Source organism: Halichoerus grypus, chromosome 3, assembly GCF_964656455.1.
Source record: "Halichoerus grypus chromosome 3, mHalGry1.hap1.1, whole genome shotgun sequence".
In the NCBI taxonomy this organism is placed as follows: domain Eukaryota; kingdom Metazoa; phylum Chordata; class Mammalia; order Carnivora; family Phocidae; genus Halichoerus; species Halichoerus grypus.
The window spans coordinates 62,956,153-62,977,101 of NC_135714.1; the positions used below are offsets into that span (position 1 = coordinate 62,956,153).

Consider the following 20,949-nt stretch of genomic DNA (forward strand, 5'->3'; position numbering starts at 1 on the left):
GAATTACCCGGAATGATGACTTCAGGTGGATACAGATCTACTCAGCTCAGCAGCTGGCAGGAATCCAGAAGTGTAGGCTTTGCCCCTTGACATTTTAATACAGGGCAAAGGATAGCTCTAGGTAGGTACCTGCCAAATGGAGTTGCACAGCTTTATGCCAGTCAATCACAATCTTCAAATTGGATACTTTGTCCAGGTAGGATGCCAAAGGATGTGACAGAGATTCCCTGAATCTTCATTCCTGATTCTAAAATATGATTTTGAAGCTGTTATGTATTATAAAGAACGACAAACAGTGCTTAATATATTTAGTAAACTCAGTTTATTTACATCATACGTATTTTGCCATGCAGCTGACTGAATTGCACTCAAGTGTAATAACAAAAAAGACAAGCACTATCTTTTGAAAATGGCTTTATATAGAAAGATAATTGCCTCAAATGAGTTAACTACAACCTTATAAATCACAATAGACAATTTAAAACAGCCATGGATAGTTTTAAAATATATGTGTAAAGTCTGTAGGTAAAGAGCTTTTATAGTTTACACACTGTAAAATTAAAACCAGTTTTTTTAGTATGGTAGCTGAATAGTGTACTTTTAATCTTATTTTTTAATAAATCTATAAAAACAAAAATAACTTAAATATACATTATTAACAAGGCTCAGATTTGTAGGCAATTTTTAAATATTCTTTCATGTTAACAATGTCTTAAACAATTTGCCAGTAGCGGTATGCACACAGTAGGTGGTCAGTAAACACCGACATACAGACGTGTTTATAGGTGACAGCAATCCACATTCATTCATTCCCTAGTTTATAATAAAATATATCACAGTAAAGATGAAAATGAGAGAGGATAGCTTTCTTACAATATTGAACATTTTCATAAAAAGATGAAATGTTCACGTGGTATAATTCTCCCTACAGTCAGAGCTGTATGCCTTTTAAATTAAAAAAACAAACACAGTATGCCCTTTTTATCCATTAATTCAGATGGCAAGTATTAGATAATTCATACACTCAAAAAACCAGGAATGTTTTTTAAAAATTAAGAGAAAACAGAACTTAAAATTTGATGTTTTTATTTTGAGAAGATTTTATAGTAAAAATGGTACCAGGCCTAAAATGACTGGACTTTTTTATTTTTAAATTAATTATAACTACTCTCAGTGTATTTTATTTGGCTAAAATGACAAAATATCTATTTAAAATCAGTAATACCATGTTAAACCCATAAGGGTTGTTTTGTGGAAAACACATCCTATTATCATTACAGCAAAGTCTTTTTATCACTCAGCAATAGGGATCAAATTTGCGGCCTTATGAGGCAAAGCAGCCATTTTCAAAGTAGTGTGTTCCATCATCATAATGGGTACAACACAGCGCCCTTAGCCTATTGCGAAGATTCTCCATGCTGAGATGCTAGCATGGGGAATTTATATTCCAAAAACACTATACTGAAAAGAAACAGAAAATTTTACAGATGCATGACCTGAGGCACATTAAAATAAATCTAATACGAGATGTATAAATGGCATTGTGGAAATAAGCTTCACCATCAATCAATACTTCTGATATTTAGGAATTCCAATGTTCTGAAGATACACCAGTATTTAAAGCAGCTCATGTCAACCCATTAAGAAATTTGGATAATATTTTATATATTCCAATGAACATGTTTTTGTGAATGACTGCTTCAAAAGGGATTTAATTTATACACATGAAAAGACCAAAGAACAAGAAGAGCGTTGTATGCTAGGGCAGTGAGACCTATTTCTTAGGTATATACAGTAAAGAGTAATGTTTCAGGCCCAAATACTAGATAGTGTGTATCAATACTCTGAGTTGTCAATAAAATGCTAACACATGCATAAAACAGGGAAAGACTAGAGTACAGGGGAATAATCCTGTCATTATTGGGGCATCTGCATGACTTTGTTCTAAGGCTTAAGGTTCATTTCAGGGTCAACCCTGGGCCATCTGGACTCTGTGGCCTTGAAAGTAAGTAGCACCCATTTAACTGGGAACCCCCATCCATCAAGAAATTTAGGACTGCAAATTCAGAGAGGTGAAACTCTCTATTTTGCTACAGGAATTTTGGAACCAAAAATCTGTAATCCACTGGCAAGAGTGCAATTATTAAACGGAACTAAGTATTATTCTTTGAAATTAAAAAGCTTAAATGTGAATGCCTTGGTTATTAGACCACAGAATTTGTTGCCTGATCGTATAATCAGTTTTTAATGCGATTCTTATCTGATGGGAAATGACAATGCAAGTTCTTTTCCTCTTAATGCCTCTCTCAAAGGAGGAAAGGTTTAAAGTTTTTGTTCTAGCAAACTAAAAAATCCAATGTTCCTAAGGAGAAGAGAGCCTATAGCTAAAGGAAATCGTATCTTAAGTGCCAGTTTCTCACAAACCATGTATTTAGAGGCTAGTGATGATTCAAAACCACTCTCCTGGCTGTGTTAAGCATAGGCTATTGCAACCCTGGCCTTGACGAGGCACTTCAACTGGATCAACTACTGTAAATATCTTCTATTAAAGGAATCACACAGGATGACTCCATTTTATAATGGAGGTAAGCCCTTCCTAAGGAAATTAAGCTGGTGTTAAGTAAAACAAATACTGTTTCTACACTGGTTTCACATTCATTGTTATTCAGATGTTTCTTATAAATGTCAACTAATTTTCACTTTCTGTACAAGCAGCAAATTAGTAGCTTTAAGGGCCGTAAAGCAGTTATTATTACAGATCCCCAAGTATATTTTTCCATTTTTATAAAGTATTACTCATGATATATTAAATAGGAGGAAAAAGGAAAAACGACTGTGAATCTTAGAAATAGTGGGGTATACAACTCCCCATTACATATTGCTTAACGACTGAATACACCAGGTGGCCATACCTGAGTTCACAAATGTGAAACATAGTCAGGGCAAGGCTTGCTATGTCGGTACTGCATGACATACACTGTGGACTGATGCCACCAATATAACATCACTACTGCAAGGACATGCCATATCTGGTGGCTTGATCCGAGGTAGTTCAGTTGTCCTAGAAGCGAAGGCAGAGAGAAAAGAATACTGATTGTAATATTTTGATATTAAAATAAGAATGTATTTTTATCTCCGGCCTTAGAAATACGGCTTAGCGCAAAAAGATTCTGGCAGTGTCAGAGCACCTGGAGACTGACAGGAGATTCATTCAAACCCAACTGTTTTTTTTAAAAAGGATGAATTCATATTTGGGTCTAATTTAAGGACATTGGTGAATTTTGAAATACTATTCCAAGTGTGTCTTACAAACCTAATTTGGTTAATTTCAGGAATTTGATCTTTTGTCTCCCCTGTCTCATGTCTTATCTATCTGGATCTATGTGTCATGGACAAATCCACAAGATGTAATTAGTATGGCTTCATTAACTAAGGTTGATTAGTTCATACACAACTCAGAACTATTTCTCTTTGTGCTTAAAGTTTAAATTCCAAGGAGATTAAATAATTAACATGTGGGAAGCTTCTTGAAAAAGAACAAAATAAATAAAATACAGAGCTATAGAAATTTAAATGTAAATCTCTTTTCCCTACTCACGGTGCTTCTATGGTCACGCAATGTAAATATTCTCTAACCACTGTCCCTGTCTATTCTTACAAAGAGAAATAGTACAGTATGTAGGTTTTAAAATCTGCACAATCCTTTCTGTAGGGGTTCCGAGCCTTTTTTTGGTCCCACAGCACACTTTGACAGTCTAGTGAAACCCACAGACCCATTTTCAAAAGCACAAAATACAGAGGATTATAAAAAAAACTGATCATATTGTCATACAAGTATCACAGATCCACTTAGTTCTGTCCATGGGTACCTTTGGGGATCTATGGATCCCATCAAATACCATTGTGCTGTTTCTATATTTTTAAAAATGTAACTGAGCTGAAAGTAAGTTCTTAGGTGTCAATTTGTTGATCTCATAGTAGTCACCCACCATCTCACCACTGCACGTTTCTCTCTACAGCCAGGTCATAAATGGGGACTGGCAAGACAAGGTTTCTAAGCCACTCATTCAAGAGCATCTGAGACTATCATTTTTTTTTTCTGAGAAGACTTCTTATCTCGTACGGTCTCCATGTCTCCACTGCCCCTGCACTCTGCCACACGCTCTGCTACACGGGGCACAGTTTATGTCAAGCTCATCTGGGGGAAAAGTTACATAACATTTGACCTTTTATAGGGATCTTATGTTAGACAACTGGGAACTTCTGATATGAATATTTTAAGGCATAAAAACACGATGGCCACAATTATGTAGTGTAGAAAAATTTCATGGTTGAATTTTCTACATGTACTTGTCATGAAGAAATTAGTAATAAAATAATTATTAATAAAGTGATATAAAAATATATTTTGCCAGAACCGTTTTCTGAGGAAAATTCTGGCCCTCCCTGAAGGATGGGTGGTCTTCAATGAAGGGACATGTCCTAGTTGTGCTCTTGAATCCTAATGTTTACACTCAGGTTCTTCTTTCTGCTCCACTCATATTTAAAACTCACTGGTGAAAAACAAGTGCACAGAAGAATGCCTGAGGTTCTGTGATCTATTCATTCACTAGATCAGGGTTTCTCATCCTTTTTCTTCCCAACGTACATCATGAGTGGCATAATCCTGTCTTCAATTCACTGTGGAAGAGATTCTTAGCCCAGGAAGGAAAGACAAGTTTGCAGTTTGAATATGAACCACTGCCCTACTTCTAGCTCCTCAAACCAAAAAAATCACTGCTCTATGTACTCTGTTACTCTTGACTCAAGCCAAAGCTCACCTGGACTTACATCATTCTGTCCCTTACTAAACCACATTTTCCACTTAATGGGACTGAGGTCAAGGGACATCATCATAATAATAGTTGCTGGCATGTACTGAGTGCTTACTACTTGTGAGGAACCTTGCTAAATGGTTCATGTACATTTTCTCATGCAGTCCTCACAATAACACCATGAGAGAAAGTATCTCCATCCTCAGATGAGGAAATGAGCTGAAAAAGTACAAGTAAATTATTTAGCTCGTGCAACTAGTAAGTGGGTGATGTGCATTTGAACCCAAGCAGTCTGACTTCAGACCTAAGTTTCTAAGCAAGCAAATACATGTTTTGGACATTATTCATTCTACCCAGTGTCCTCTTAGTTCTTTTCAATCAAAGGTTGTTTTTTTCTGGACTGAAGAATCAGGGACATCTGTCCTTCTATTCGGTTACTAGCCTGTGTATATCTTGTGGACGTGAAGATTTTTAACTTCTACTATTTTCCCCTTAGCACTGGGTACCAGGAAGCTGAAAGGCAGATTGGTGGCCTTTAATTTTAGAACCTCATGATGGATATATGTGAAGTGATCCTAACCCTGGCTTCTTTTCGTTATCTTACTTCTCTCTGTCTTTCTTATTCTTGTTTTGTGGATCTCTACATATATAATTTTTTAACATGAGTGGTATATAAAGAAGTCAATGATAATTGATAATTAGTATCCACAAAAAAAGCAGTGGTTGGGAGTCAGAAGACTCCCAGCTCTGTCACTAGCTCATAATCGGGAAATGGTGGTGACCTCATCTACTGCACTCAACTCATGGTGAGGAGGAAAGGAAGTTTGTGAAAGCCCTTTGAAAGTTAAGCTTTTAGATAACATTTGACAATAGGAGGGCCATTCTATAACCAATTATATTGGAAAAATCTAACTTTTGATACTCTGAAGCATAGACTTCCACCATATATTTAGAATAAAGTCACGAGATCACTATAAAAGTGCTACTTACCTGGAAAGTACCGTTCTGGAACTTTGGAAATGTAGAATAGGAAAGCAAGAAGAGCAATCACATACATCACAATTACACGGGGTGCAAAGTCCTGAAAAGCAAAACATTTTTTCACAGATCTTTTTACTGTGACTGAATTCCTAATTTATTATGAATTGAATTCACAAATTAGGTAGAATTCATAGGTGGAATTTAACCCTGTTAAATCTCAATTGCTTTTGTTGATAGTCTCCAATTATAGAAACCTTGCTCTCAATACTGTAGGAAACAGGGGCACCTGGCTGGCTCAGTCAGTTAAGCGTCTGACTCTTGGTTTTGGCTCAGGTCATGATCTTAGGGTTGTGAGATCGAGCCCCTGTCGGGCTCCATCCTCAGTGCAGAGTCTACTTGGGATTCTCTCCCTTTCCTTCTTCTTCTCTGTAGGAAATGGCCCACAGGAGTGGAACAGAGTACTCTAAAGGTGAGGGTACTAAAGAAGCTAGAACTTTAACATGGTTGAAGGTACTAAGGACACCCAACTCCAACTATAACATAGATGCATGGGTGGAATGCATATGGGGAATGGAGTTACCAGCTGAACAAGCAAAAAAACTGAAGATCACGGTCTTGTGGCTAGAAAAGACACAAGAGGTTTGGGGGCACCTGGGTGGTTCAGTTGGTTAAGTGTCTGCCTTCGGCTCAAGTCATGATCCCAGGGTCCTGGGACTGAGCCCCATGTCATGTTCCCTGCTCAGCGGGGAGCCTGCTTCTCGCTCTGCCTCTGCTGCTCCCCCTGCTTGTGCTCTCTCTAATAAATAAATACAATCTTAAAAAAAAAAAAAAAAGTTTGGCCCAACAATGAAATCTGTCCACCAACCCTATAAATGGTCCTCCTGAATACTACTATATGAAGCAGTCCATCTCTCAGCTCTAATTGGAAAGCTTTTCCATGCCCTAAGAATATTAGCCAGCTAAAATTGTTACATATTGTTCCTAATTCTGGTTATAAACCTAACTCACCAAGAAGCCATTTAAGAAATAAAGACAAATTACTTCTCTCTACAAATATTTGAGAATTATCATGGCCCTCCTGAAATCCTACATTCTTAGACTAATGAACATGAGACTTCTCATTCTAGAACACAATCACACCCTGCTTCCCAGGATTAGCCCTTCTGGAACTTTTCATCTTCGGTTAAGTCTCTCCCTCTTTCCCCATCTTTTAAAAATTATAGCTTATTGGAGAATTTCTCAGGATGTCTCCCTCTGCTTCTTCACTGGAATGATCTGTGATCACATCAGATTTCCATCTTTCAGAACCACTATTTTCCTAAACCATATTTCTATTGTAAGATTTCTGGACACAGGAAAGCTCCCATATTTTTCTGAATTTCTCAAAAATCTACTGGCTTAATAGGTCTGGTTCTTTTTCTCATTATAAGCTTAAAAGGGATGTGTTTACTTCATCTCAAATTTCGGTCCCTTCTATGTCAATAACCAGTTATTCATTTCTCGTAAGAATTAAATCTAGAGTTGCATTTCACCACTGTATTTTAACTTATATTCAGGGAATTAAAATTGGCAGAGAAATGATGTTTTCAGATATCAGGATCACTGAAGTTCCTCATCACTACTGTCTCACTTTCTCCCAATTTCTTAATCTTATGAAGAAAGGATCACCTTGTTCTCAAGTTGACAAAGTGGCCAAATCAATACCACTCAATTAACTGTATCACAGAAAGTTTTATACCCAAATGCTTTCCATCATGCTGTTGCCGACTTCATGCAAGTATGTGTAAGCCTACTGTTCGTTCTCCCGTCTTCTAAAAAAATATGATCCTTTTGAATAAAACCTGCATTTAAATCCCCATGTTCCAGACAAAGGTCCCATTGCAACAACTGTACATTATTTCTGCTAGATTTCCTGATGTTAAAAATTCTTAAGTTTACTCTCAAGCATATTCTTAAAGCATTTTTGTATGGATCTCTGAGCTCTTAAGTCTTATTTCTAATCCCCTTCTCAAGAATACTGAGGCATTCTCACTGAGCTACCTCCTAAATGCACTCCGACTTGCCCCATAATACCTAACTCTATAAGCTCTTCTTTTACTTCCCAGTATATTGTCCTTGGTGGGTGGGACATGCTCTCATGGCTCCAGCTAGTAACGATTTTCAAATCTTATCACTAGTCTCAAACTGTGACCTAAATTCCAACTCCATCTCCACCTTTACATCCCACAGGTGCCTCAAATTCAACAGGTCCAAGGAAAAATCCTTCCCGGCTCCTTTTCCTCCACAAAAATCAATCAATCAATTCCTCCTAGTTCCATATTTGTGTTATCACTGGCATTATCCTTGCCATAGCTAGCAAAGCTGGAAACCTGGAAGTTCTCCTCCACTGATAAGGACTTGGGTATTTACACACTCAGGGTAGCAGAAGGAGAATTAAGAACGTATTTTGCAGAAAGACATCTCGGAAAAAAAAACAGTAGTTACACTTCTTTTTCCTGCAAGGCATGCTGATTTATATAGATGTGAACATTATGGCATTAATATGCAATTATAAATATTTTCTCAAATGAAAGAGACCCAGCAACCTGGTCTGAATTTAGTACTTTACCCCAAATGAATACAATCGAAAGGACAAAAAAAAAATGAGAAAAATACCGACTACACTCAACCTACCTGTACAATAGGAGCACCGATTCCTCCATTGAGCCAAACCCAGTGAAGGGTAGGGATCACTCCGTATCCCGAAACGGAACAGAAGATGATGGAGCGGAGCCTCTGCCACTGCTGCGTGAGGTAACTGGGATGGATCTGCGCGAAGAACACTGCCAGGATCATAGCGAGCACTGTGATCAAGTACACTTGACGCCAATACTAGACGGGAAGGAAGTCAAATTTTCATTGTTACTAACAATAAGAGAAGGAAAAAGCAATTCTGGCTTTTCCATTATATGTTCCAAGCTTATTTACATTTTTTCATTTCTGAACATGGTTAACTTCCTTCCTTAAAACACTGCATGTTCCATACACCCGTTAGGTTCTTAGGATGACAGTGAGCTGGTAGAAACCACATTTGTTCATACAAAAGCATTTTCTGAGTACCTGTTATATGCCAGGGACAATCTAAGTCCTGTAGACACAAAGCTGACTATGACACGGACTCTGCCAGTGGGTGAGCTCATAGACTATGGGAGGGGCAGACATGAACAAATGATTATAATCCAATGGTAAGTACTGTAACTGAGCTGTGAACAGAACGTTGTAGAGTCACAGAGGAGGGGGCGTCTGCTACCTGGAACAGCTAATAAATACTTCACAGAGGAGATGGTATCTAAGCAGATGATTCTTGAGGAATACATATGATTGTGTGGGAAGAGGGAATTCTCAAGGAAAAGGAACAGCACATACAGTGGGAAGGTTTTGAGAAGGGAGGCTGAAAGACAGGCGTACTGTCAGGCTAAGGATTTGGAACTTTAACATGTTGGCACTGGGGAATAGCAGGTTCTTTAAGAATGAGATGACAGGCCTGTGTTTCAAATGATTTATTAGATAACTCTGACATCAGTCACAGAGGAGATGGTATCTAAGCAGATGATTCTTGAGGAATACATATGATTGTGTGGGAAGAGGGAATTCTCAAGGAAAAGGAACAGCACATACAGTGGGAAGGTTTTGAGAAGGGAGGCTGAAAGACAGGCGTACTGTCAGGCTAAGGATTTGGAACTTTAACATGTTGGCACTGGGGAATAGCAGGTTCTTTAAGAATGAGATGACAGGCCTGTGTTTCAAATGATTTATTAGATAACTCTGACATCAGTATGAAAAAGAAAGCGGTGACAGGAAGCCAGCTAGAAGGTATTAGAATAACTGATTCAAAGAGAGAATGGAGGCTTGGACTCTGGTTGAACAAGGAAGACAGAGATGTGAGCAGCAGATTCAGGAGACTTTTTAAAAATTAACTCAAATCTTAATGGTTGACTGGATGTGTGAGAAGGCAGTAGAGGATGGCCAGAATGTTTGCATTATGAAAAGCCACGCAAATGGCTTCTACCAATGGGGCAAATGAGCAAAGATAATCCAGGTGTGGTGTTTGTGTGGGTGGGGGAGAGAGAATGGGAAAGCATGAAATGTGCATTTTAAAATAGATTAAGTTTGAAGGGCTTACAGAATATTTAGGTATCTAAACGAGCAGCTGAAGCTCAAAAGTTAGCATGACATAGAGCAGAGTTCTTAAGCTGGGCTCCAAGGACTTCTGTGGGGCTATTAGCTTCCTGAAATCACATGTCAAATTGTTTGGTTAATCTGTGCCCAAATGTATATTCCCCTGGATGGAAGGTCCAGAGTTCTCAATCTCATTCTCAAAGCAGCCTGTGTTCCTTAAAAGATAAAGAGCCACTACAGCAATTGAATATTTGGAAATGATTAGGTACCAGAGGAAAGAAAACCATTTTTCCTTTAAGTGATCATTAGCTCCAGTGGTTTTCTTTTCTCTTGGAAACCTAGCTTTTCTGAAAAGAGAGTTACAAGAAGTGTCCCACTGCTCTCTTGAATTATCAGGTATGTTTGGGCAAAGGTAAATAGAAAACAGGTTAGCTTTCAGAGAAAGAATAAGATAGTAAAACAATTCAAATATGACATGACTGCCCTCACAAGCTCCTAGTTATCAGCTTATTCCAAATTTTCTAAAAGATATAAATGGTTTCATGCAAAATGAGTAAGTGAAAGCTGAGCAGATATGAACATTTTATTACTAAAATCAAATCAACTTACAAGGTTAACTGCATATATATTTAATTAAATGCTTATGTTCCAAAGTAATTAGGCCTAAAAAGCAAATGGCTCATATGTAAGTGGCTACAATCAATAATTCTCCTACTTCAAGCCAAATTTATGATTTTCCTCTTTGCTAGTTTTACCCTTTAGCTTTACTGGCAGTTCTCTCTGTTATTGTGCAGAGACAAAGGTCCTACTTAAGAATTCCCGAAGTCAGAGGAGTCCTGCGCTACAGCCAATCTTCCCAGTACGCGAAGGCTGGGGAATATGGCTCGGAGCACCTGCTACATGTGGAGGGCTTGCGGAGGGGACAGGCTCTATTCCTCTGTGAGCAGGACTACAAGTACCTAGTACGTATACTGCCCCTGCGCAGCTGTCCTGACTCTGAAAGGGAGGGAACTAAAGGACAAAAGAGAAGAGTAAGGTAGGAGAGCAGGCGGAAGAGAGAGTAGAGCTGAAGAGGACTTCCTGAATGGGAGGCTTGAGATGTGCTGAGCCCAGTGGAAGATTCAGTTTGCCTCCTTGGCTGGGACATGAGGTGATGAGCTAGAGGACTGTATTCCATAGTCTGGCAGGCCAATATAATCCGATAGCCGCGTTTCAAACACTGCTTTGCACAAGGCAACAACTGACTTCGGTGACATCAGCATCCAAAGTAGGGCTGATCTCGAACTCAGAACAGACACATACTTGTTAAAGTCACTCACCACCCAGCTGGTCTGTCTCTGTGCTTACCTCCAAATATAAGGCTAAAGAAAGGAAAACGTATGAAGAATTGGGTCAACACGCTCACAGACAAACCCTTTGTTTTTTTCACTGAGAGGCGAGTAAAGGACCAGGAGAAATGGAAAGCAGCAGCAAGCTTCATAATTTCATCAAGTGCTAACTTTAACTTCAGCTCTATAAACATAAAAGACATATAATGTGCATCTGAGGAGTCATGTAGCTATATGGATTTGGTGGAAACATTAATAACGTAGTGTTTACATCCGTTTTAAGAAAATATCTTCATATATTTCAATGGAAAATCAGTAAAATGAGTATGGATCTGGTAATAGATATTAGAGATCAAAGGGCCCTTTTGAAAAATGAGTTTACACAAGACTCTTCTTTCTTCTACAAGTTAATTATGTGTTTATTCAGAAGTTCAAAGGAACCATGGCAAGAAAACCCAAGACCTACGTGAAAGATAGAATGTAAAACGTTTTAACTTACTTACGTTATTACAATAAAATGCGTAAAATACCCCGGAGACATAGCATCCCAGTATTCCAATAGAAATTCCTGCATAATCTAATGCCATCCATCTTCGACAGGTTTTTTCTGATCGATGGCAGGAAAAAAGATGATAGCCCACAGAGCAAAGCATACAGACCTATGGAAAATAAAACAAATCTCAGCAAAGTGAAAGAAAAAGAAATTAAAGCAACTTGTGTGATGTTCAGGGAAGTGGTTAGGTCAAGCCCAGGCTTTCTGGCCAAAGAGACCTGAACCTGGATTCTGGCTTTGTGCCATAAGGCAAGCCATGTCATTTATCTATGTCTCAGGTTCCTTATGGGTAAAACGGGGATAACAGTAATAAAGAAATTTAAAATGGTAGGTACTTTATAATATAAAATTTTAAATGAGTAGCACAGCAGTGGGACAATTATACAATGTAAATGTTTTTAAAATATTAATTGAGGCTTATCTGGATTCACGAATGAGCTTCCTTTTAAAAAAGTACCCACTAGAGGTAGTCCTTAAAAAATTAATCAAAGAACATAGAATCGTATGATGTAAAAACATAAGCTCCTCCACTTAAGCTATTCCCCAGTAGTAGCTCCTGATAACATTTGTTATGTGTCCTCGGTATCTTCAGTGAATGTATCAAACACCTATGACATACAAGTCCACACGTACACAGACACACGATACATTCTTTTTAATCAAATGGAATCACATAATACATTCTGTTCTACAATTTTGCTTTTTACACTTAAGACTTTCTATGTCTGTATGAGATTTCACTGTAGAGTTTACTTTTGGGTTGTGAGTTAAACACAGTTTTGTTGTGTCCGAGAAAAAATAATTGTGACGTATGCTGACTTTTATATGTTGCCAAATTGAGAGCAAAGCTAATCTGATTCAAGCAGCTCCTCTGAAGACTGATAAGGTTTCCATAGCTGAACTCCCTCCAGCCATTAAATACCTGCTGTGTGTCATGCCCCGGGGATACAAGGATGAGACCTCTACTGTCTGAAAGATTTTCCTGAAACAAGTGGACAAACAAGTGGTGATGTAAGAAGTCACGGTGAGAAAACAGAGGAAGGGGCCTTGGTTTGTGGGTGTATGTGTGCATTTGTTTGGTGGGTGAAGTGGTGGGGAGAAGAGCTTCACAGAAGGGCTGCCACCTGAGCTGGCATTCATCAAGAATATAAATAAAGGTGGCCACATGTTTACTGGAGGGTCCACAGGAAAAGCAGTATATTGAGAAACAGAGAACCATTAAGGAACGTCATGTGGCCCTCTTCATAATACAATTATGACAAGTCCTACACCTCAGAGAGTTTTAACGTCAATGTTATGGGCGAGGTGTGATACTACTGAAGATTTTAAGCGCGGCCTTACGGAAAGGCTAAGATGGGAGCTTACAGGAGTAGCCCTGGAGAGCAATGACAAGAGCCTCTAGTAAGCCAGTGACGGCGGGGGTTGCAGTAACTGGCACAGATAAATGATATGAAGTAGGTCAAACTGATAAATATTTTGTAAGCAACTGCTCAGGCAGCAAAATGGGTCAGCTAGCCAGTCTAGAGTCTGGTCATTAAACCTAATCAGGCTCCACAGCTTCAGTATCGATATTCAAAACAATGTACCTAGCCACAATGTCACTTCTTCATCCAGAGTCTAAAATCTTCGTCGTCTGTGGCTTTGGCTAGTAAGCCACAAGTCAGAGTTCACTGACCCAATTAAATAGAACTCTCAGAAGCTTGGTTATTTGTTTTCTCAAATTATCCTTGAGATTAAACACAGTAAATCCTGAGGACACCAAGGTGTGTATTCTCACTGACAAGGAAAGATCTCATTGTCACAATGTCGAGTGACCAAAACAGCAAGCAGAGATGATCATATCTCAGAAGTATGTAGGCAAGTAGGTGGGAGGCACCTGTGCATACACAAATGTCAAATGTGCTTACCTCTGGAAACTGGAATTTCAAATGGCTTTTACTTTCTTCCATATACTTTTTTGTTTGTTTGAATTCCTACGTGAGTATATTTTATAGCAAGAAACAACAATAAGGCTAATTTCATTGTGAAAAGGAAAATAAAGAGAAAAATTATACTTTTCAAAAGCAATTAAAATATATAGTGTTAACAGAGAACACTGAGTTTTTAAAAAGTAAACCTATACTTGGTATCTGTTCTAAGTTTTAAAAGAAATCTGTTTTAAAAGAAATGTGTTATTATTAGAATTCCTTAAAAAAAACGGACTGAAAAATTATCTGGCAAATTGAGTTTGGTTTCAGTTTTCTGGAAAGTTTCCTTTTGTTGGATTCTCTCACTCCATCAAGGCAGACAGATAATTAGAGTGTGACATCCTATATCTAATCTCCTTGGCATGATAACCAAATACTTCAGGATCTAGCTCCTGCCTCCCTCCAGCCTCATCTTTCTCCATTCTCCCACGAGCCAACCACAAAGGCCAACCCCTACAAGTCCAGAAAGTGTTGAACTGTCTCTTGTTTCTGGGCCTTTACACAAACTACTTTTATCTGCTTAAATCCCTGCCTCACTCTCCCTTCTGCCCTCCTACCTAGGTGACTAGATCTTTATGACAGGCTGATTTTGTTCAGCACTGAATTCACAATGCCTAGCTTAGTGCCTGGATGTAGACTGTGAACTTAATGCAAATGAACTGAATCTAGGGAAAGGCATTCCTGGATTCTACTCTTCCCTAAGACAGAAAGACCTCTGGGAAAGTTCAAAGCCCCTAAAATTACATTCTACTTTTCAGAATGTACTCTATTAATCTGGTTGGTGGGAAAGTACTGAGCGTATAAAATGGTAGAAGGGAGGGGCACCTGGGTGGCTCAGTGGATTAAGCGTCTGCCTTTGGCTCAGGTCATGATCCCAGGGTCCTGGGATCGAGCCCCGGCTCTGCAGGAGGCCTGCATCTCTCTCTCCCTCTCCCTCTGCTGCTCCCCCTGCTTGTGCTCTCTCTAATAAATAAATAAAAATATTTAAAAAAAAAAGGTAGAAGGGAAAGAGAAAAAAATGTTATGTCTTTTAAAAATTAAATGTGAATCAATCATTTTTTTTCTTTTTTTGGGGGGGGCAAGAGGGAGAAGGGCAGAGAAAGAGAGAGGGAAAAGGAAAGAGAGAATCCTAAGCAGGCTCCATACCCAGCACGGATGCCCAAGGTGGGGCTCGGTCCCAAGACCATGAGATCATGACCTGAGAAGTGATCAAGAGTCAGATGCTTAACCGACTGAGCCACCCAGGAGCCCCTAAATGTAAATCAATCTTAATTTGTGGTTTATCATGCTGCCTGCTGGCTCTAAGAATTTGACAAAATTGAGTCAACAAGTTATAAATTTAATTTCATAAAAATAAAAATAACAGAGATGGCAGTTTTCAGTAGGAAAAATCTGCTGTCTTTAGCTGTTGTTAGCATCTTGCTGCCTTTAGCAACTTTTACAGTGTGTAACAAAGATCACTGCACTAGCAGCCAGGAGAACAAGATTTTACTGTCCTGCTGAATAATCCTGAGCAAGTCACCCCAACATTTTGGGCTTTTCTTCATTGGCAGTTGTAATTATTTCAGTTTTTCAGTTCTGCAATGCATTGTTCTCTTAAGCCAGTATGAAGATTAATATGCTTTCCTTGAACTAACGTCAGTTGTGGCTGGATGGTGAAGGAATAAAGGGCAGGCCTGGGGGTAGAGGAAAACGTGGGATTTTCAAAGTAGATATACTATCCATATAATTAACAGTAGAGTATAAACCAGTTTAGTCTATAAGATACATCTAAAGATTTAACTATAAAGAAATTGATTCATTTCTGTTTTAAAACCAGAGATGGATTCTAAGAGATGTTTAGGCTGCAATCAGGACAAAATGAGTATACTTTAAAAATATTTAAAGAAAAAATAATTTTCAAATAATAATAATAACAAAAATGCAAGAGTATTCTTTCCCTCAACGAAACTTAAAATATTATTCCAGAAACTAGAATTAGGAAAAAAGGGGAAGGGAGATGTTCCTAATGTGTTTTTAGTCATTTAACTCCAAAGTCTTGAGTTGAATGATGAAGGTCTAAAATTATTATTATTATTTTTTTAAGATTTTATTTATTTATTTGACAGAGAGAGACAAAGCGAGAGAAGGAACACAAGCAGGGGGAGTGGGAGAGGGAGAAGCAGGCCTCCTGCCGAGCAGGGAGCCCGATGTGGGGCTCGATCCCAGGACCCTGGGATCATGACCTGAGCCGAAGGCAGATGCTTAACGACTGAGCCACCCAGGTGCCCTAAAGGTCTAAAATTAAATGATGTATCATGAAAGCAACATCTGTGCAGCTGACGTATAGTACAGATGCACCTTTCACATGGTAGCCACAGGTTAACTGCAGAGAGTGCTGGCCTGTATTTGGGGGATGGGGGGTGACAGTTTTTAATTTTTATGTTTTTCTGTACACTCAGCATTTTTTTTTTTAAATTTTACAAATGTCAGCAGGATTTCAGTCCACATTTGTTTTTTTCTTCAGAATTATTTGTTTTTAAAATATTATATATAACTTTTAAAGGAATTTTACAGATCCTTGAAGAAAACTGAAAGTGCTAGAGAACTAACAAATATAAGAGGTAGAAAGGAGAAACTGAAAGTATTTGAAACCAGGCAAGCGTAAAAAGACCAAAGGAAACGAACATTAAAGCAACAGAAAAGATCACTACCAGCAAAACAAGACATTAAAATTAAGACAGTATGGAAACAAATACCGAAATCACAGACATATAAATAGGAAAAAGATGCGAAATCTTCTGAAAAAAGTTTTAAGCAGTAACTAGTGTTTTTTTTTTTTTTTTAAGATTTTATTTATTTTTGACAGAGAGAGTGAGTACAAGCAGGGGAAGTAGCAGGCAGAGGGAGTGGGAGAAGCAGGTTCCCCGATGTGGGGCTCGATCCCAGGACCCTGAGATCATTACCTGAGCCGAAGGCAGATGCTTAACCGTCTGAGCCACCCAGGCGCCCCAGTAACTAGTGTTCTATCTCAGCCAGAAAATAGGGTTCCTATCCTTATATTAATCTTACAACAGAAATCTCTAAAAAGGGAAGGAGAAAAGGAAAGGCATTTTTTTCAATCTTTAAAATCTATTGGATTTCAAGTATACTCTAACAGTAAAGTCCAAATATACTATAATAAAAACATTTTTGCTGCTTATATTATGAAAATGAATAAGCTAACCCATATGCTATTTTGGGACTCTTTAAAACAAGTGGTGGCTGTGACGTAAGATCACCTGCCCAAGCTTGTCTGACTAAAGTTCTTTTTACCAATAATAATGTTTGTGAAATGACTTACCTGGAAGCAGAAAAGACAAATAGAACAAATTACAAAATCTTCTCTGGACGCACTTGCCGAAGGTAATACTGATGTCATATCATATATTCCCAGGGTAAAGAAGAGAAAAAAACCCAGCAAATGACTCCAGATGTTTACTGTCTCATTAGATAAAATAAACAAACTGGAAAACAAACAGACATGCATCTCAGATTCATATTGGCTTGCTCACCATCAGCATTTAGAAGGTTAGGGACAGTTTGTGGGGGGCAATTATCTAACATTTGCTGCTTTAAGCCCTTAACCCCATCTTTGCCTTTGTAAATACGATATCTCACTTAGTTCAATTGATCTTTAGGTTCTTCCACATCTCCACCAATCCTGAGATCTTAGAGCTTTTTGGTGCTCACCTCTATTATCATATTTACCATTTCCTTCCTCATCTGAGTTATTTATGTATAAATTCCATCTCATCCTCCAGCCTATCAACTCCCTGATGGCTGGCACCATCCATCTTTATGACATCACTGTCCCAAGCAGAGTGCCTTGTTCAGATTAAATGCTAAATGTCTACAGAAATCAATGTGCAGATTAAAACTGGATGTTAGCTACCATACTTTCATGTTCAAAAACAGGTATCCAAAAACCTGCTAAGTATAAGGTTACGCACAAACTTAAAATACCTTTTTAGTACACATTAAATGCAAATGCAAAGCTAAACAGACTCGAGAGAAGCAGAATAAATACAAACTGTTCCACTGGAAATGTCCTTTAAGATAGGCATGCTGGAACAGCTTTGCTGTGGTTGTGTGAAACCAAACTAGTTCCTAGGTCGCATGAGTTTCTCCTTTTTAGGAACAATAGGTTACTTTAAATATCAGTACTATTTGCCCACTAAATGTCTAACTGGTTTGAGTTTAAGTAGCCTTAACAGCACAGGTTGGTGTAGAGTGTACCACACCAACCAGGAGTCAAGAGGCTCACTGTCCCTCCACTCTCACCCTCAGCAACAAATTAGCTCTGTGATCATAAGCAAGTCACTTAACCTCTCTGGCTTCAGTTTCTTCAACTATAAAACAAGGGAGGTGGATTAGATGCTGCTGCAAGTCCCTTCTAGCTCCATTTTGTGAAATGTTTCCCTAGCTGTGGATAGAACTCATCTGATTATTTATTGTTTAAAATTCTCCTGCATCTCTCTTGCAAAATCTAATCTTTTTGTTTGAATTAAGGTCTTTGACATTCACTGGTTCAGATTCCTTATTAATAAGCATTAATGTATAACGCTAACTTACTGAATTTGTAGGAATCACCATGGTTCTCATTTTCCCATTTTTACACATCATAAACATAACAGGGTCTCACATTATCAAACAATCATCAAGAATAAAGTGAATCTTATCATGAATTTCAGGCTTTACCCTGTATAAGCATCAAGTATAAAGACTACTCATATTGGGGGGGGGGGGAGTGAGGATGCAGGAATGTGAAGGAACATATAGGACTAGTTTGATGATCAATACTCTGCTTTGCCTATTGCCTCAGAACTTTTCACTTTGTGAAACCCAGTATAACCTGATTAACTGAACTGAGAGGCACAACCTTGGCATGCTCCTTCCAACTAACAGGAGTGTTGGCAGAACAGCTGTAACATACAAAACCTCTCCTTATATCCAAAATCTGTCCTGGTCACTCTTGACAGCTAAAAGAAGAGAGGGCAAAAGGTGAACTTGGAAAAGACCAAGCTGGTGGGAAGAGCACTTGGAAGAATATTCCCTGCAGAGAATCTACTCTTACTCTGTGAGAAGTTACGCTTCTCGGTTCAGCTTCAAAATCAATAATCAGGATGATAACAAGTCACCATTAATTGAGTGCCTGTTAGGCGTCATGCCCTGTGTAGCATTTTATACACATAATCTGATTTAATCCTTAATATTTTTTCAAGTAGGAATTATGATTATCCTTGTTTTTACAAAAGGGTAAAATAAGATTCATTAAATGGTTAAGTGGCAGATCTGGATACCTGAGTCTTTTTGACTCAACAGCCCAAGATCAAAACACTACATGTATTTCACTTCTCAATCCATGAGATTTGGACACTAACATCAGAATCCAGAGGACTACTACTACGTGGGTAATAAAATACTTAAGGTATTATGGTAATTCACTACCTGCTCTGTCCTTGTGGAACTTCACTTCCATAGCAAGGCCCAGCTCTGATTTCTTGTATAATAACCTATGCAAAGGAGACACTGGGGAGGCAAATAGTACTTAGGAGTCAAATTGTGAAGGCCTGTGGGCCATCCACTGAGTAGGGATGGGCAGAATGTCACCTTGTGACTGTGAGTCCAAAACACTTTCCAGGCAGGGCAGAAAGAACTGGGGAAAGACCATGCTGAAAAGAAGACCAAGAATCAGATGTGTGATTGCTTCCTGAGCAACTCAACATTCCAGCACTAGAGTTTGTCACTATAGCATCCTAGAACTAACGAATATCTGTACCTTAATTCTCTTGAAGTGGGGTTCTTTATTTAAGTACATACAGTGAGTTTTAACACAAAGCTAGCCTAAGAACCAGAACACTGATTTTTTGGTTTTATTTTTTAAAACCCAGGCTTTCAAGAGACTCATGGTTTTAAAGGTTTAGATGATAAAGAAATTCCTTTCTTAGAAATGCTTCTAGGGTGCTCTAGTAGAAGGTGGTGCCCGTTAGAGTCTCTCTTCGCTATAGTTCTTTTCCTACACAGCATTTTTCACAATGGTTATTACGCAATAGAGTAATTACCTCTTTAATGTGTGTCTTTCAGACCAAACCTTAGTAGTTTCATGAGAACAAGGGCCATATCTGCTGTTCTCGACATGACCTGGTATAGTGCCTGGCACCTAGGAGGGGCTCCATAGTATCTGCTGAATGAATGAATCAGGGATTTCTCTGATATACATATGCATGCATATGGCAATGTGAACCTGTTTTCTATTATATTAATACAATTTCCTATTAAATATCATGTTGGGCATTTATCAGGCCCAAACCATCTGCACTTCCATAGGGCTGATCTAAAAATAAACAAAGGTTAGGTATACACTGGGGCAAGTATCACTTGGCCATTGTTAGTGGAGTCGATTCCAATAAGCACCAAATGCGATAAAGGATGTAGAAGCTCTCTGTAAACTGCAGAGCCCCATCGGAGAAATTGCTATGGTGGTAATTAAAATCATTGTTAACTGTCATTATTATTCCGTGGATCAAGCACCCAGGCGGGGGGAGGAAGAAAGATAACGAGAGGGGAGAAATGGCAAAAAGGAATAAGAAGGATGGGGCATTTAGGAAATGATGGGCTCGGGGAAAGCAGCACAGACCCCAGACAAAAAGGGTGTAGGTGGGGAGGAGAGGCTGCCGGCGCGCCCCCTGAGGCGCGCCCCGCGGAGGCGGCAAGACCGTACCTTTTGATACACAGCCTGGAGGGGAGGTAGGCCCGGTAGCCGTCGGTGATGTACGGGTTGTCCTTGAGGGACACAGGGATCTGCTCGTAGGTGTAGAGGCGGATTCCGCGGGGCACCAGGACCGGCCAGTACTGGTAGCTGCCCAGCTCTATGTAATGCGCGCTCTTCAGTAGTTTCTGATGCATCCTTCCCTGCCGCCGCCGCTCCCCCTCTGGGGAGCTCGCCCAGGCCCCGCCTCCCCGGGGAGGGGGCTTCGCCGCCGCCGCCCCCGCCCCGGAGCCCGCGAACGCAGCGCGAGGTCCTACGGTCCCGCCGCTACCCAGGCCCCGCTCCGCGCTCACACCGGCCGGCCACCGCCGTCAGCGCCGCGGCGGACCCGGCGGCGTCGCAGCCTTCTCTGACGTCA

General features: G+C 39.3%; 1 protein-coding gene across 3 annotated transcripts in view; it reads right to left on the bottom strand.

Annotated features, from left to right (window-relative positions):
- PAQR3 (progestin and adipoQ receptor family member 3) overlaps window positions 1-20,941 on the bottom strand; it is a 30,161-nt gene extending 9,220 nt beyond the window's left edge. Inside the window, exons 1-7 of one of the 3 annotated variants that reach the window (XR_004909967.2) lie at window positions 20,544-20,941; window positions 17,124-17,286; window positions 11,785-11,940; window positions 8,469-8,666; window positions 5,805-5,895; window positions 2,913-3,061; window positions 130-247 (exon numbers count right to left, since the gene is read on the bottom strand). Coding sequence is in view for 2 of the 3 variants with exons in the window: in XM_036069397.2 (XP_035925290.1) it covers window positions 2,919-3,061; window positions 5,805-5,895; window positions 8,469-8,666; window positions 11,785-11,940; window positions 17,124-17,286; window positions 20,544-20,728 (936 nt within the window). In the remaining variant the exon portion in view is untranslated. Of the gene's footprint in view, window positions 1-129; window positions 248-303; window positions 3,062-5,804; window positions 5,896-8,468; window positions 8,667-11,784; window positions 11,941-17,123; window positions 17,287-20,543 lie in introns of those variants that run through there. The other 2 variants (XM_036069397.2, XM_036069396.2) reach the window with 2 other exon arrangements.
- Between the last annotated feature and the right edge of the window lie 8 nt (window positions 20,942-20,949).